The sequence below is a fragment of the Gambusia affinis genome, linkage group LG07 (assembly GCF_019740435.1).
Source record: "Gambusia affinis linkage group LG07, SWU_Gaff_1.0, whole genome shotgun sequence".
Taxonomy (NCBI): domain Eukaryota; kingdom Metazoa; phylum Chordata; class Actinopteri; order Cyprinodontiformes; family Poeciliidae; genus Gambusia; species Gambusia affinis.
This window is the reverse complement of record NC_057874.1, coordinates 20,010,261-20,025,229: the sequence shown is the minus strand read 5'-3', so window position 1 is coordinate 20,025,229 and position 14,969 is coordinate 20,010,261. Positions and strand designations below refer to the sequence as shown.

General features: G+C 36.3%; 2 protein-coding genes across 2 annotated transcripts in view; both read left to right on the top strand.

Moving 5' to 3' along the window:
* syn2b (synapsin IIb) overlaps positions 1–1,292 on the top strand; it is a 71,645-nt gene extending 70,353 nt beyond the window's left edge. The window contains exon 12 of the mRNA XM_044121924.1: positions 231–1,292. Within this exon, the coding sequence (XP_043977859.1) occupies positions 231–384 (154 nt within the window). The 3' untranslated portion in view covers positions 385–1,292. The remainder of the gene's footprint in view (positions 1–230) is intronic.
* Positions 1,293–12,951: 11,659 nt separating this feature from the next.
* The window catches only part of pparg (peroxisome proliferator-activated receptor gamma), a 42,225-nt gene continuing 40,207 nt past the window's right edge, over positions 12,952–14,969 (top strand). Inside the window, exon 1 of the mRNA XM_044123478.1 lies at positions 12,952–13,035. Within this exon, the coding sequence (XP_043979413.1) occupies positions 12,981–13,035 (55 nt within the window). The 5' untranslated portion in view covers positions 12,952–12,980. The remainder of the gene's footprint in view (positions 13,036–14,969) is intronic.

Below are 14,969 nucleotides of genomic sequence, written 5' to 3'. Positions count from 1 at the left end.
ATCAATATGCTGTGGATAATGCAAGAACAAGAACTTCACACTCAGTATTTATCTAGATTAACAAATCACCTGTTATTCTCCAGTAAAAGGGTTATGATTAACCATCTCTGTTTTTACTTCCTAATTATACCCTCATTAATGTTCACATACCCCTCTTTTCCTTTCCCTCTAATGCTCCTATAATTCCCCATAATTCCTTCCTCTCCTCCCCCCATTCTTCTCCCTTCCAGTAAGTCCCAGTCCCTGACCAATGCCTTCAACGCCTTTAGCGACTCCTCTTTCTTCCGCGGGGTCTCAGGCTCCGGTGGCGATGGCCAAGAAGAAGCAAAAGCTGAAACCATTCGCAACCTTCGAAAGTCCTTTGCCAGCCTTTTCTCTGATTAAACACAACCAAACACAACCGCTTGTTAATGCTGGTCCTCCTTTTAACCAGTGACCAGCTTTTCTGATTGACATTAGATGTGAACCAGTCTGAGATTAAAGTTTGTGTGTCAGTTGTACTTTATTCCCCACACCCTTTTTCCTGTTCAGCTCCTCTCCTATCTCCCCAGTGCAGGTAACAGAGAGGCCTATTGGAGACAAAGATTATTCAAAGACTGTCTTGAAGGAGTTACGTCATTGATACAGTGCCTGACAAAATATACGTATATCTCTTGATATGTTTCACATTCTGTTACATTGAAACCACAAACTTCAGTATATTGACATGATAGACAAACACTAGAAAATGCATCATTTTGAAACGGATGGAAAAAGCCAGACATGAGCTAAAGCTGTCTTGTTGGCAGATTCCTCCACATACCAATTGGATGACCTCTGAAGTCAGGTGTTCATTGGATTTTATTTAGGTAGCTTACAGTAAAAGTGCTAGATTTTACTTCCCCATCACAATTCAGATATTCTCTTCTTTTGCAAAAAAAAAAGTCAATTTGTGAACCATTTTTTATCGTTTCTCAGTTATGTGCAAGTTTACCTCAAACTGCTACATTGCCATAGTGATGTATGTATAGCACTAATCCCTGTTGATTCATATTCAGAATATGCAAAGGATCACACCTGAAACATGTTTGAAGTAATGCTAAATTATGACCAATTTTCCTAATACACATAAATGTATCAGATTATTGATCTCTATTAAATTTGGAGTCTGTTTGACAGCAAAAACACGTCTTTTATACATAATTGTAAATAAATTTAATCAGTAAGTGATTAAGGGATATGAGTGTTTTTGTAAGGCACTGTACATAATATATTACAGTAGACAAAAACTATTTTCACATAGAACATTAAGTGACTTGTAGAAAGTAACATGAAAGATATAAGATTGATTGTACATACAGTATTTATACAAAGTATATAAATCTAAACGTATATAAATATAAAGGGACATAAGCCAGTAAAAGAGAAAAATATCCAGCTGCAATTTTGCAGTTTTTTCAGTGACATAACTCTTTCATTCAGTGATTAGATTTATAGAAACTTTACCTAATCTGACGTTTGATGGTTTCCCCTACTGTAAATGTTGTCACCTTGTGAGTAAAAGAATAGTAAAACAACGTCTTTAAAAGGTTTGTTCCTCTGTATCTCTGGCTGTGTTGTCTCTGGTCCTTGGCTACTGATTGCCAGGCTCTTCTTGACTTCCCTGTTTTTGTCCTAAAAAAGGCCTTGAAGTTCATCTTTTTTGTGTGGGAGTTGGATATATGCGTGTGTGCGCGTGTGTGTGTTCATCCGTGTTCACTAGTCGTGCATGACTCCTAAAAGTGGTTCGAAACATAACGTTTGGATCAGAAGGGAGCTCTATCAGTGTTGAGTTTTGCCCTCTGTTGCCTCTCTCCTCTTTCTAGATGTTGTAGCCTTATTGTGAACATGTTCTCGATTCGCAGCTATGTCCGCTAGCTGTGCAGACCTGGGTCAATCACAAACTGAAGTGTATTCATTTACTCTGAGCCAATTGGCTTTGTTTAACCAGTACTGTGTGGGAGCAGGTAACTGACTGACTAAATGAATGCATTTCAAACAGTTACTCATGTCTGTCGCTGTGACTGGTGATTTCTTGTTTCACCTCTGTGTAGATCTATCAGCAGTATTGTAATTTGTTGATTACTCTCATTGAAAAGACGTTGAGACAGTAGTGCAATAACACCTCGACATGACTGTTGAGCGCTGTCATCCTTATATAAATAATATCATACATAAAGGATTTGTCTGTGTGTTAATTTAAGAGTTCTTTCAGTGGTCTGGGTCCAGGTTGCTTTTAAACTGCCGTCAGGAGCATGATGTTCTGTGTTGGGTTTGTAGTCAATCTTATTTGTGTAGTTGGAGTGAATTTAACACAACCTAGAGGCCATCTCCTACCTTCATTGTTAAAAAAAGGTAACAATCTAAATACAACCCATTTTAATGCAGATAATTTCAACCAGTCTGCTTATCCTTCTCCAGTACTGTTGGAAGTTAATTTTTAGCATACTGTATTTGTTTGCGTCACCCCAAGAAGTTTATTTTTTGTAAAACATTTATTTATTTAAGGCTCCATATTTATGGTACACTATATAGAGATATTTATTGTTTGTTTTGTATTGTGTTTTTATTTGTAATGCAATATCGCTTTGCATGACCTGGTGACTAATGATGTTATTTTTTTCTGTAAAGATAAAAGTCAATAAAGATGTGATTCTATCATTCCATGGATTCACTGAGATTCACGTTGATGCCTCTGACTTTTGTCTGTGGAGAAGCAAATGCACAGAAATAAACTGGCACGTATAACGAGAACTTAATATTCCCCATATGCTTGACAGAACTTGACATGTTCACATAAAGCACTTAAGTTTTTGATGATTTGACCTACATAAATTTTTTTATTTATTTTTATGCAGGGCGAGACAAATGACTTGATGGGACATAGTGTAATAGCAGCTCAAGATTAAATTAAGCTGCATGAAGACAAATTGAAGAACATATGTTTACTAATATAGAGAAGAGAGGCAGTCTGTACTAACTGATCTAATGTCATAGATATATAATTTGTGTGTATAACACATCTACCAGAGACACGCATTGAATCAAAAGCTCTTTTTTTTCGGTTTTTTTTTTCTTCTTTACTTTAGTTAACCAGCAGATGGCGATAAATAATTATTGTAACATTTGGAACTTGGTAGCATTTGTAATGTAGAGCATCTGAATATTACTAACTCAGTGCAAAGATATATATTAAAAAATATGTACAAAAATTGGGAAAATAATAATTTGAGAAAAAGGGAAACAATAAACTTGTCACTGTCTTGCATTGATGTACCTTTATTTATATGAACGCAAAAGACAAATCAGTCGTGCAATAAATATTATTTTTTAGGATTTTTATTTTTTTTTATTGACCTAATGTATTAATTGTTTCTTCTTTCTTTTCTGCATCATGGCCCTACCCTTGACCAAAGTGGGTCTAAAAGGTGCAGCATGTGAGCATGTGGGGGAGGATTTCTCGTACGCAACCAACAAACTCAAGGTGTTAACCTAAGTTGCTCTGCTGACATGTGAAAAAGCACTTTCATCTGTTGCTTAAAAAAAAAACAGAACTGTGTGTGAACATTGACAAAAACTTGCAACTAGAAGTTTCTGTGTGTTACTTTTGGATACGTATGTCTGCATAATATGCTTTTATGCAGACATAAGTGCATATTAGGATGAACGTGCATGCAAAAATGCAAGAGATCACAAACACAAATATAACTCACTAAGTGCACCTTATGTGCACTCTCTATGCACTGCGTGGGCTGTAAAGATAAAGGAAATATGCACTAATTTTGATTCTTGGTCACCTGTTCATGGGGACATCTGAGTGAACTCTCACACTGACATGAATGTGGGTACATTATGCAGGTCAGCAAAAGTAAACGTGGTAACCAGTTTTGTTTCCAAACCTGCTGGATGTTGGAACCAAGCAAGGCTGAATGCATTTAGTGTATATTGCAAAGCATCACATGAAAGTAATAATATGTATCAATACAGTGATTGCAGCTCATTTGTGATTTTCTAAAAAGGGCTTCTCCAAATCCAATGTCTCAACAGTTTGTCAGGAAATGTCAAGGATTCATACATTTACAAAACAAGACCTCATCTTGAAAAATCAGATGATCTTGTTTTTCTCTTCTCAGAATACAAACCCATTCAGTAGAGGGGAACTTGTAAGAGTAGTAAGACAGCTATAAGAAATTGGAAGCTGAATAATTTCTTACAGGTCTTACAACAAGGCCTCAAAGCAGCCTTGTCGGGCTGTTTTGAGGCCAGGGACTGGAATGGTCTATGTCAGCTATGGAGAGGAAATAAATGCCATAACGGAGTGCATGACTGACTATAAAAACTGCAGTGTGGACAACACCGTCCCCACCAAAACAGTGAGATGTTTCCCAAATAACAAACCCAGAATCTCTAGTGACCAAAAGGGAAGGGAGATAGGGAATTAAGGAATATATAGAAGCAGCTCATTGTCAAAATTAGAGACACTAAAGTGAACTATGAGAAGGAGCTGAAGAGCAAACTACAGGGGAACAATGTGTGGTGAGGGATGAAGAAGTTCACAGGCTTCAAGCAAAAGGAGGATCAGATAAATGGAACTCTGGACAGATCAACTGAGATGAACACATTCTTCAACATGTTCAATTCTGGTACAAGTTCATCATCCTCCTCTTCTGCTTCCAGACAGACATCCCACCCTCCTTTGACCCACAGCTTTCCTGTCAAACCTCAGCTGTTTTGTCTTCCACCTCGGCCATGGACTCATCCGCTTCTTTAAGTTTGTCTTCAACCAAATTACGAGATGCTGCTGTTCCCTTTCCCTTCCACTTTTCTGTATCTCGAAGTAAGGTAAAGAAGTATTTTTAGAGACTGAACTGAAACAGTGCTGTAGCACCTCTTCAATCTTGGTTTGATCCAAGAGAAGGTCCTATTGTGGAAAACTTTGTGCCTTGTTCTGGTACCAAAAAGACCCACCCATCAGTCATCAACGACAATGCCAAAGGTCATAGAAAGACTCCTGTGTACCTGAGTAAGCAAACAACTACATATCAGGACCTTGTGCAGTTTGCGTATTGCTGTGGAGTTGGAGTTGAACATGCCATTATACACCTGCTTTAACAAACCCAGTTTCATCAGAGCAAAGCAGGAACCACTGTGAGGATTGTGTTCTTTGATTTCTCCAGTGCATTTATTACAACATAGTCTGATTTGCTTTGTCAGAAATTCAAGGGAGACAAGTGGAGGCCTCAACATTCACCTGGATCCTGTATTAATGACTATCTCACAAATAGACCACAGTGGATGTAGCAGAGTAGTATAAATACCTCTGTGTTAAGTCATCTGGACAACAGACTGACCTGGAGATGGAATAGTGAAGCCATCTAAAAGAAAGGATACAGCAGACTTCAATACTGTGGAAATCTACAGTATCTCCTTCAGTAATCCTTCCTCCTTCCTGTAATACTGCAAGATACAACACAGTATCTTGTAGTATTGCAGCAAGATACTGTACATCTTCTATAAGGTTGTTGTGGAGAAAGAGATCAATTCTGAATCTTTAACTTAAAAAAGCTCAACTGCCTGATGAAGAAGACTGATTCTGTTCTGGAGACTACTTTGGAACCAACAGAGTAATTTTCTTCATAAAATAAAATACAAAATAATTGAAAACCCTGTGCATGTTATACATGAGAAAGTTTTACAACAACAGTGTCTTCAGTTATTTTTCAGAATAGCTGCAGCAGATCCTTCCTGCCCACAGCCATCAGCATCTTCAACAACTCTTTGAAGAACCTTGGATGATAGGAGTTACAGCAACATCCTTTGGGATTCATAAAGTATTTTTGAATAGAATTGAATTTATACTTTTAGAATGAAGCTATTTGGAATATTTTTTACTATTTTGTTTACAACTTAACACATTTATAGGGAATCTAAGGAGCTTACTTTTCCCAAACATAATGATTTTCAGGTTTTACCATGTCATAGTAATTACAGTGTAATAACAGCATAGGACAGTCCTGTGGACAGACAAAGGCATTTTGTAAATGAACGGCGTCAGATACCAGAGCTGTGGTCTTCTGAGAGTTAAAGAGTTAAAGTATTGCTAAGCCTTGCTTATGACCAGGAAAACTCTCAAGGGTGTGATTATATTTCCTTCTTTTACTCAGCATAGAGAAATGTTGCGTGGGTAGTACTTTAAAAACTATGTGGGAAAAAGAAAGACAGTGCGTAAGCAGATCTGGGCTATTGTCTAAAGAAATTAAGAAGGAATAAATAAAAGTAAAATCAAGCTGAGTGCTCAACAACAGTGGAAAATAGAACTTACATTTGCACTTCCCGGTTTTCAATCTATTCTCAAATTACACTTAATGACAACTTTAAACGGGCTGAAACACTCAATTAGGAGATTTAAGTTAAGTTTCTACTGAGAAATGTGAAACTCTACAGTTTTAAATTCAAGTTTAGTTTTGCAGCAGATTCAGCAAAGTAGCTTAATATTAAGTTGATGCATATCATATAAAAAGTTAATCGGTTCATCTTTTTGGGTGCAATAAACCAAACTGCTGCTCCTTCAGGAACTACACACCTGCTGTATACGATGGGAGCAAATATTTTTTGACAAGTTTTACTGGGTTCTGAACTTACTGGTTTTGGAGACCGACTTTTTACAGTGCTGCTTCATTGCTTTTTGCAGTTGTTGTCTGCTGCTGTACCACAGGAAGTCTAAAACCAAATCTAACCAGAATCTACAACCTTGTCTTCTCTTTTGTAAGTATAATCATGATGCCACATTTTACGTGAACAGTTTTAAAATGTGTTCAACAAACAGTTGGAAAAAAAAAAAAAAAAAAAAACTCCTCCTGGGTAACTCTTTTAGTCTAATGACGAACTGCTGCTGTTATAAAGAAATTTCCACTGATTAAAAAGGTTTTGTACAAGATGTGATTCAAAAATAGTTTAGCAGAAAATAAAATGTGAGTACAAAAACACCTACTATCTTCACCAGAGTCTGGTTAGGAGATAGAAATGAGTAAGCAAGCTGTGCTGGGGGTTAATTTAAGTCCATCAAATGAAAGACAGTATAAAGAGATAAAGGAGGATGCAAAATGACAGTTTAGGAAACTATCATTTTGTCACATCTGAAGATGCATGTTCAGAAGACCATTCCTGACAGCAGATGTAATTCAGCAAGCAAGCCAAGCATATCAACTTGTGGTTCAACTCAATACAGCCCAGTTTTATTTTTCAGAATGAATGCCGTAAATGACTTATAAGGTCATATAACTAATGACCCATAAAGTAATGACAACCCCACAATCTATTTAAGGGACATATTTTAGGGCTATTACTTTTTTCCTCTTTTCATAAATTATCTTCTGTCAGTATGTCAAAAATACCAACACTGAAATGCATGCAGATAATAGGCCTTCTCATGGTAACAACACAATTTACTGAATAGCTACCATAAACTATGGCTTCAGTCTCAGGACAGGTAAAACCATGCTGCTTAAAACCCAATGCAACCAAAACAGGTCCTATCTTTCTTCTCTAGATCAAACAGACACTGCATAGTAGAACATAAACTGTATGAGTAAGGAGAAAAGATATGCAATATAACAGAATATAAATGCCTGGGGATCCTAATAGATTCTAAAATAACTTTTAAATCAGAGTTGTAAAGGGTATGTAAAGGATACAAATTCAACATTTAAAATGTTTATCTACAGAAATAAAATGTACATGGTCATGTCACATATCAGCTACTGTTTAACAACTTAGTCACAAACCAATACAACCATAAAAACCATAAGGTTCTGTATGAACAAAGCACCAAATATTGGGAGCCGTCTTAACATATAACATTGTTACCGCCATACTACCTAACAGCCTAATCTATTAGGTTGGGAGGATAACAAATATTCAAATGTATGTTAGTTGTATAAAAGTATTATATAGTTAATATAACTAATTTATATCAATCAACAGAAGCAGTAAGACGGAACTGCTGACTTAAAGACTATTTTTAGTCTGCATTCATTTTCAGTTGCATTAGCACGAGTGGAACCCTATACCAGTAAACATCAGCAAACTGGCCTTAACTTGTTCAAAATGTATCTGATAAAATGGTTTATTGATAGTCAGATGTGCCAACAGTAACATTATAACTTTGCATTGACCTGCCCTTGCTGTCTTCTGCCACTGCATCTGTTTAGATGTATGAATATTTTCACTACATCTCGGTACTTTTAGCATTTTCGCCCTCTGGCAGTATGCTATTCAACATCTGATTATGAACCCAGCTAGTCTCTCGTGAAACAAAAAAAAACAGGCGTGAATGTTCAACCTTATGTTCAATTTACATCAATAAAAACATTCTGCAACATTTACCTGATAAAACTCACCTGCATGTTATCCAGGTTATCTTTTTTTAGCCGTATATTTATGTTCACCTTTGTTAAGTTATGACGCTGAAGATAGGATCTGATTTACAGCTTCTGACTCATCACTTTAATGAAGAACTCCACTCCTTATAAGGAATCTGGACTTTGGTTAGCTTTGGTCCAAAATAAATAAAAGAAACTGGACTAGTTTGTTCTACAAGAATTTCAGACTTTTAAAAAACACAGCATCTGATTTATATCTTTGTTTGAAACAACCTTTTGGAGTTATATGGTCTCAAAGCTCAAAAAAGCATATTTTGATACTGAATGGTTAAGAAACCAAATGGTTTGCAGGTTTGTAGGAGGGTAGTGAATGATGTAGATATTTCCCGATATACGTGTGCAGATTAACACAAACCTACGTTCTTTGACTCAGGTTCACTGATAATTTCCACGTCAGTGAGTGAAATATGAGATGTGGTCTCTGTGGAGTGTATTTTTTATGGAAACACAAGGTCATTGATTACATTTTGAAATTTCATCACCATTCAGGTTATTTGAACAGGCAAAGTTTTACACTTCAGTTACATTTATTCTGCATGAACTATTACAGCTATTGCTGAACGGCAGAAAAAAAAAGGAAAAAGAGAAACTGAATTTCTTAACGTGACTTATTTTCCCATTGAATAGACAAATTAGAGGATTGTTTATGCAATATTTTAGTGTCAGACTGGACTACTGCAGTAAAGATAAATTTAAATCAACTTTTTGTTGCATATACGAGGTAACAGTGAAAATAGAGTGATGTTCTTAGTCCCATACTAGGCAAGTGGGTAAGACATAAAATTTGTTTAGCATTGCACATGATCTATATTTCTGTTTGTCTGTGCTATCCACACAGTCTGACACTACGGTCCTCAAACTGTGGTACAAGTACTTCTGCTGGTACTTTGGCAATCTTTATTGGTGCTCAGTAGAAAATTTGGCAAAATTATTAACAGAGTTAATATGAAAGAATTAACTCTGATGTGCACACTTGCTTGAATAGAAACTACTCAAGTAAAAAATAACTGGGAGAAAAACTCCCTGCAAAAATTGGAGCTGCCACAGTTATCCAGAATCAAATGTTGCTGGCTCCATCTGCTGTGTTCAAAGTAACACTGAAATCAAAATTTGAATTAGGGAGTGTCTAAGGGAGCAATTAAAACTAAACACAATGTGCATCCATCCATTCATCCATTTTCTTACACCGTTATCACATTGGGGTCAGGAGGGGTGCTGGTGCCCATCTCCAGCTGTCATCAGGCGAGAGGCAGGGATCAACCTGGACAGATCGCCAGTCCATCTCAGCTAAACACAATATACTTTTCTTAATTTTTTCCTTTGAAATACTTTTTTTCCTGAAGGTATATGTGTGGAACACCATGTAAAAGATGTAATATTTTTACTGATCATGGCAAAAATGTTATTCACATGGTAGCCATATTGAATTTCAAAACCCTTGAACACATGGAACTCCAACTCCGGGGAATTTTTATGTTAATGTTCCAACACTGTAAGAAAGGAAATATGAAACTTACCCAAATATTCTGGGTCAGAAAATACATATTTGGCGTACCCGGGCCCTCAAAGCGGTACCTACACGTTGCATTAACTGCTGCCACTGACTCTGGAGCCGCCACAATGAATGTAAGTAAAACTACTATTTACAATTTGTTTTGTAAATGTTTACTTGTTATGGCTAACAAGAGTTCTCAGAGTGCTTTATGCAATGTACCAGCCACACATTTGAAGCAGAAATTTTGAATCTGTGACTGTGGTTGCTTGATTTGGGAAGTCCAGGAGGGGTGCTGTTTCAACCATTAGATTTAAAAGGGGGGTAGATGGTTGGTAGATGTAACTTTAATGTAAAATAGTCATCAAAAGGGTGTTGTAGCACTGTGGTTGGTGTTTGCATGAACTTGTTCTTCATTATTTGGTGCCAACTATTTACTGGTGCCAAAAAGTCTTGACTCCGTAATGGTTTATTAGGGTCTGATGGTAACACCATTATCGGTTTTGACGTTACATATTCCTTATATTTACCGTATTTTTGTTTGTTGTTAGTTTTTTGAAAGAAGATGCTCTGTAATGACATGAAGCAAAAGAGTGTCTCAGGGGAGAGGGTGTGCTTCACCTTTATTACAGGACTGCTGCCTCTCCATAATGGGTACGCTCATTTTAGGTAATGCTACTTCTGTCTCTATTTATAGATACATAGCAACTTCTATATTTGGTCTCTTCAGGAAGCTGCCAGCAGAGGTAAGATGATTACTGAAAAACTGTAACTGTTAGTCAAGTAAATGTAAAGTTGCATAATGAGGATTGTGCAATTACACTTGTAATGTAATCACAAGTGTAACGTTACACCATTAGAAGTCAAAATACAATTTTTGAAAATTATTTAACCAAAAGTACAAAGTATACATCCTACAAACTACTTTTTTTAAATGTAGGCATTGTGTTTAATGTGTGTGACCTATTGGGCAGATTGTGTATTTTTCCTAAGCAAAATTTGAACTTGTGTCCCAGAAAGTTGAGGGGATAGAAAAGGACCGGGTTTGTCTTTACAACCCTATTGGGGAAAAGCAAGAAATCTTCAATGATATCCAGATATGCTGTAAAATAACTGACAAACAAGATAGTCGTATGAGGTCTTCTCTCCTTTTTTGTCCTCTCCTTTGAAATTTCCTCGCCTCTTCCACACTACACTCGGCTTCAGTTTACCAAGAAAACTGAATTAAATATAGAGGTGTATTTAAAATAACCCCTGCTTTTTGTTTTCTGCACCCTTAACATAATGGATGAACAGGGGGACCACACGGCCTACACCATGAAGATGCTTTAGATTCATAAACTTGCGACCGAGGTGGATGTATGCAAAATTATCAGTTGTAATTGACGGAAAATAAGTCCTGTGTGGAATCCAAACCAAAACATAATGCACTGACAACCTAGATTTTTGATTGCCAATGATTGTGCAACCCTGCTGGAAAGCAGTGTGAAGAAGCTATTCAAGAGATATATATCTATCTCCACAACGATACTGGTAACTAAAATGTGGCACAGTTCAAGCTGCTTGAAATTGAGGATGTGTGACCAGTCCGCTGTTGGGTTGTTGAACATGAGGTTCATTAAATAAAGGTTGATCTGAACTGTTATTGTCTGAAATGCATTTCTATGGAAATTTTCCAGAGGTCAGTATTAGTTAATTATCATAATTAATTATTGGGTATAATTATTAAGTAGATCAACTATAAAAAAAAAAGCACTACTATTACTCAAATAATTTTTTAAGGTAATTAGTGTTGAAATATATCCAGAAATGTTTTGTAGATTTAACTAATTTATTTTGCTGTTTAAGAGCTCATGACCTTAGATACTCTTTACTAAGTGTTAGGCTACATGTACCCAACTGAATTGAGTTCAGATTGTTACATCAGTTTTTTGATGTAAATTCTATAAGTTGCTTTTCACATTGAACCCACAACTTGAGAATTTAAACTTTGTTCCATTCAACAATAAAATGGCAACATAAACTGATGTTTAGTTTAATTTAGGTTAAACAGCAAGTGTAACTACAAAAGGTTTCATGAAGAAAATTGTCCATTACAATAAAAAAAATAAAAAAAAATTAAATATCCAACTGTGAAATGACATTGTGCTAAGTATATTACTTTCCACAAAATTAGGAACCTTATATAAAACAGAAAAACAACTCCGTAAATTGGTCTCTACATTACCAGTTTAAGTTGATAAAAATCCGTTTAAGCGGTCAGTTAAATAAATCGGAGTTGTGGAGGGTAACTCGATGCCTCTGCATGCATGTGTCCTCTGGATCCCAGACTACTCTGATCGGAGGGAGGAGAGAGAGGAAGGCGCACACCGACCGCAGCAGCAGCATGAGCAGATAGGAAAGAGGTCCAGACCACCTTCTGCGCCGCCGCGCTTCTGTGCCTCTGTCCGCTCCTGGGCTCCGGAGTTTTATACTTTTTATAAAGCCGAGGAAAACCCCGATTCAGCTTCAGCAACGGCGAGCCGGTTGTTTTCTACTCAGCGGTTCAGCGCACTGATCAGGTCAGTCACCTTCGGCTCGGTTCAGAGTATGCTGGGCTGTGAGTGTTGTGGCTGCACGCTAGGTGATAAAACGCAAAAACCATCTGAAAAAGTCAGCCGTATTCACAATGTCTGCGTCATAGTTTTAAAGAGTATTATGCCCTGAAGTGTAATGTTAGATACAATTATTTTCTCGTGTTAAAATAATTATTATTTTAGATTACTCTAGAGGAATAAAATTTTAACACTGAATTTCTTTTTGCTGTACGCTTCTGTATAATAAACCACTTATTCTGACATTAAGTAGACTGACCTGATGCAGTTAAGAGTGAAGGGTGGACACTTTTTGCAGCGTAAAAAGCCTCGTAGCGGCGTGGAAATTGGGGGTGGCGATAGTAAGGAGGTGCGGCTAAAGCATTGACAACTGGCACACACTCAGGTGTCGGTCCAGAGTGTATCTCTTGGCCACAGTGCGAGTCTGAGTTTGACATGCAAACTCCAGGAAGAGATTTTAACCATCTAAGTGGTCACAACTTCTCTTCAGGTGAGTGTAGTCAACATTTGGTTATTCTTGCTTCCTGTCCGAACTCTGCAGAGCTTAGCATTTATATATATATTATTTTACATCAACACATATGGAAGTAAAAGAGACATATGCTATATGTCTCACATCTTTTCATTTGTTTTTATCAACTGTGTCACATGAGGAATTTGTATAGCATGATGAACATTCAGGGACTTCTGCTATCTGACCAACTGCAAATATGACAGCTGTGACTCAGCAATAAGGCTTCAAGTCAGCACGGATGTTTTTCTTTTTTTCTCTCTCTTTTTGTCCTGGGGATTAGTACTCACCACATGTTGTTAACTGTTAAATGCACACCTCTTATCTCATAGTACTCTCTTCAATTTTTTCCCAGCTGAAACCAATTTCCGCTCAGCTAAAGGCCTGATTTTTTTTTTTATTTATTTTGATATATTTTATTTCTGAGAGCCTTATTAAATTGTAAGATGTAAAGAAATCACAAGATCACCCCTAGCAATATCTCTATATCTATATTAATTATTTATTATCTAGATTTCTTAATCAGTTAAAAAAGTTGATATAAGTACTTGCTGTTGGGTGCAGAGGTTGAATATTGTGATATTTTTTGTATTGATGCATTTCAGGAATATGAAGAAATAAAACATAAAATTTTCCTGTAATTGACTGCCTGATCACAGAAGAGATTATTGTTACCTTGATAAAATTAGCCAATTTCAATGTCTGGCCAATTGATTGGTGCATCTTACATTATAACTATCTAACATTTATCCCATTTGATAAAACGTCCCATTAGAATGCCAAACAACTTTTCCCTTCTTTCCGATTGTTATTAATTTCTAATGGCAGTAAAAAATTACAATTAGAGTCTGATAAATATAATACATCTGTTGTTCAGTATAACAAATATTGTGACAACAATGATATTTAAATTATTATTACAATTTTTTGTAAACTAAAGTAAAATAAAGCATCATTTCTAAATTTGGTGCAAAATATTCCTGTTTAATAAGTAAATGTAATGATGTAATAAAAATTTGATCAATCCACTTTATCCTCTGTATTTGTAGAATTAAAGACTAATTCTTGTGTGTTTCCTGTGAACTTGCATTGCCTTTTTATCGATTTCTAGCAAGCAAGCGCAATGTTTAATAATAGGCATTTTTCACACCATAATATGTAAATAAAGATATATTTACTATAAATTTATCACAGTCTTCCAGTTCAGCATGAATAGAAGCAATCAGATATATAAATAGCTGCTAAATGTATAAGGTAGACATTGTTATATTTTGATACTCTGTAAATCAAAAACACATTTATAGTCAAATCAGGTTTTCACAGATAAAATCCCAGTAATGAAATGATACTGTTCTAACAGAAGTTCATCAGAGGTTAAAATGTCATTACTAATGTAATAGGTTGAGAAGAGTAAACCCATGATAAACCTGTGGTTGAAAAATTGGAGAAGTTCCACTTCCTTGCTTCTGTAGAACATTTCATTAAATTGACATTTTGCTTAGCTTTCATATAAGTTTGGTAACAAATTGTTTTGCAAGCATTTTTTTAAAGAAATTTCAGATGGTTTTATGTGCAAAGTCTGGAAGTGCAGCTACAATCCAGATGTGTCAGTAATCTCACACGGCTTTAATCAGCTCCTCCAAGAACTTTATCTCAGGCTAGCTTCTCTCATAATCTTTGCATGAGCGCCTTGAAGTCTGACTACAGGTTGGATGCAGGTGCTGAAGCAACACCACGGCCTCATTTATTCACTTATCAAGTTATATCATTCTTTAAACTGGGAGGTGTGTACATGTGGGCGTTAGAGGCCGCGTATGTGAACGACAAAGAGAGATTTGGACTTTGTTCTGTTGTCATAAATAAAGGAGTGCCTTAAGACGGCGTATATTGTTTTTGTTGTCTGCCTCACATGC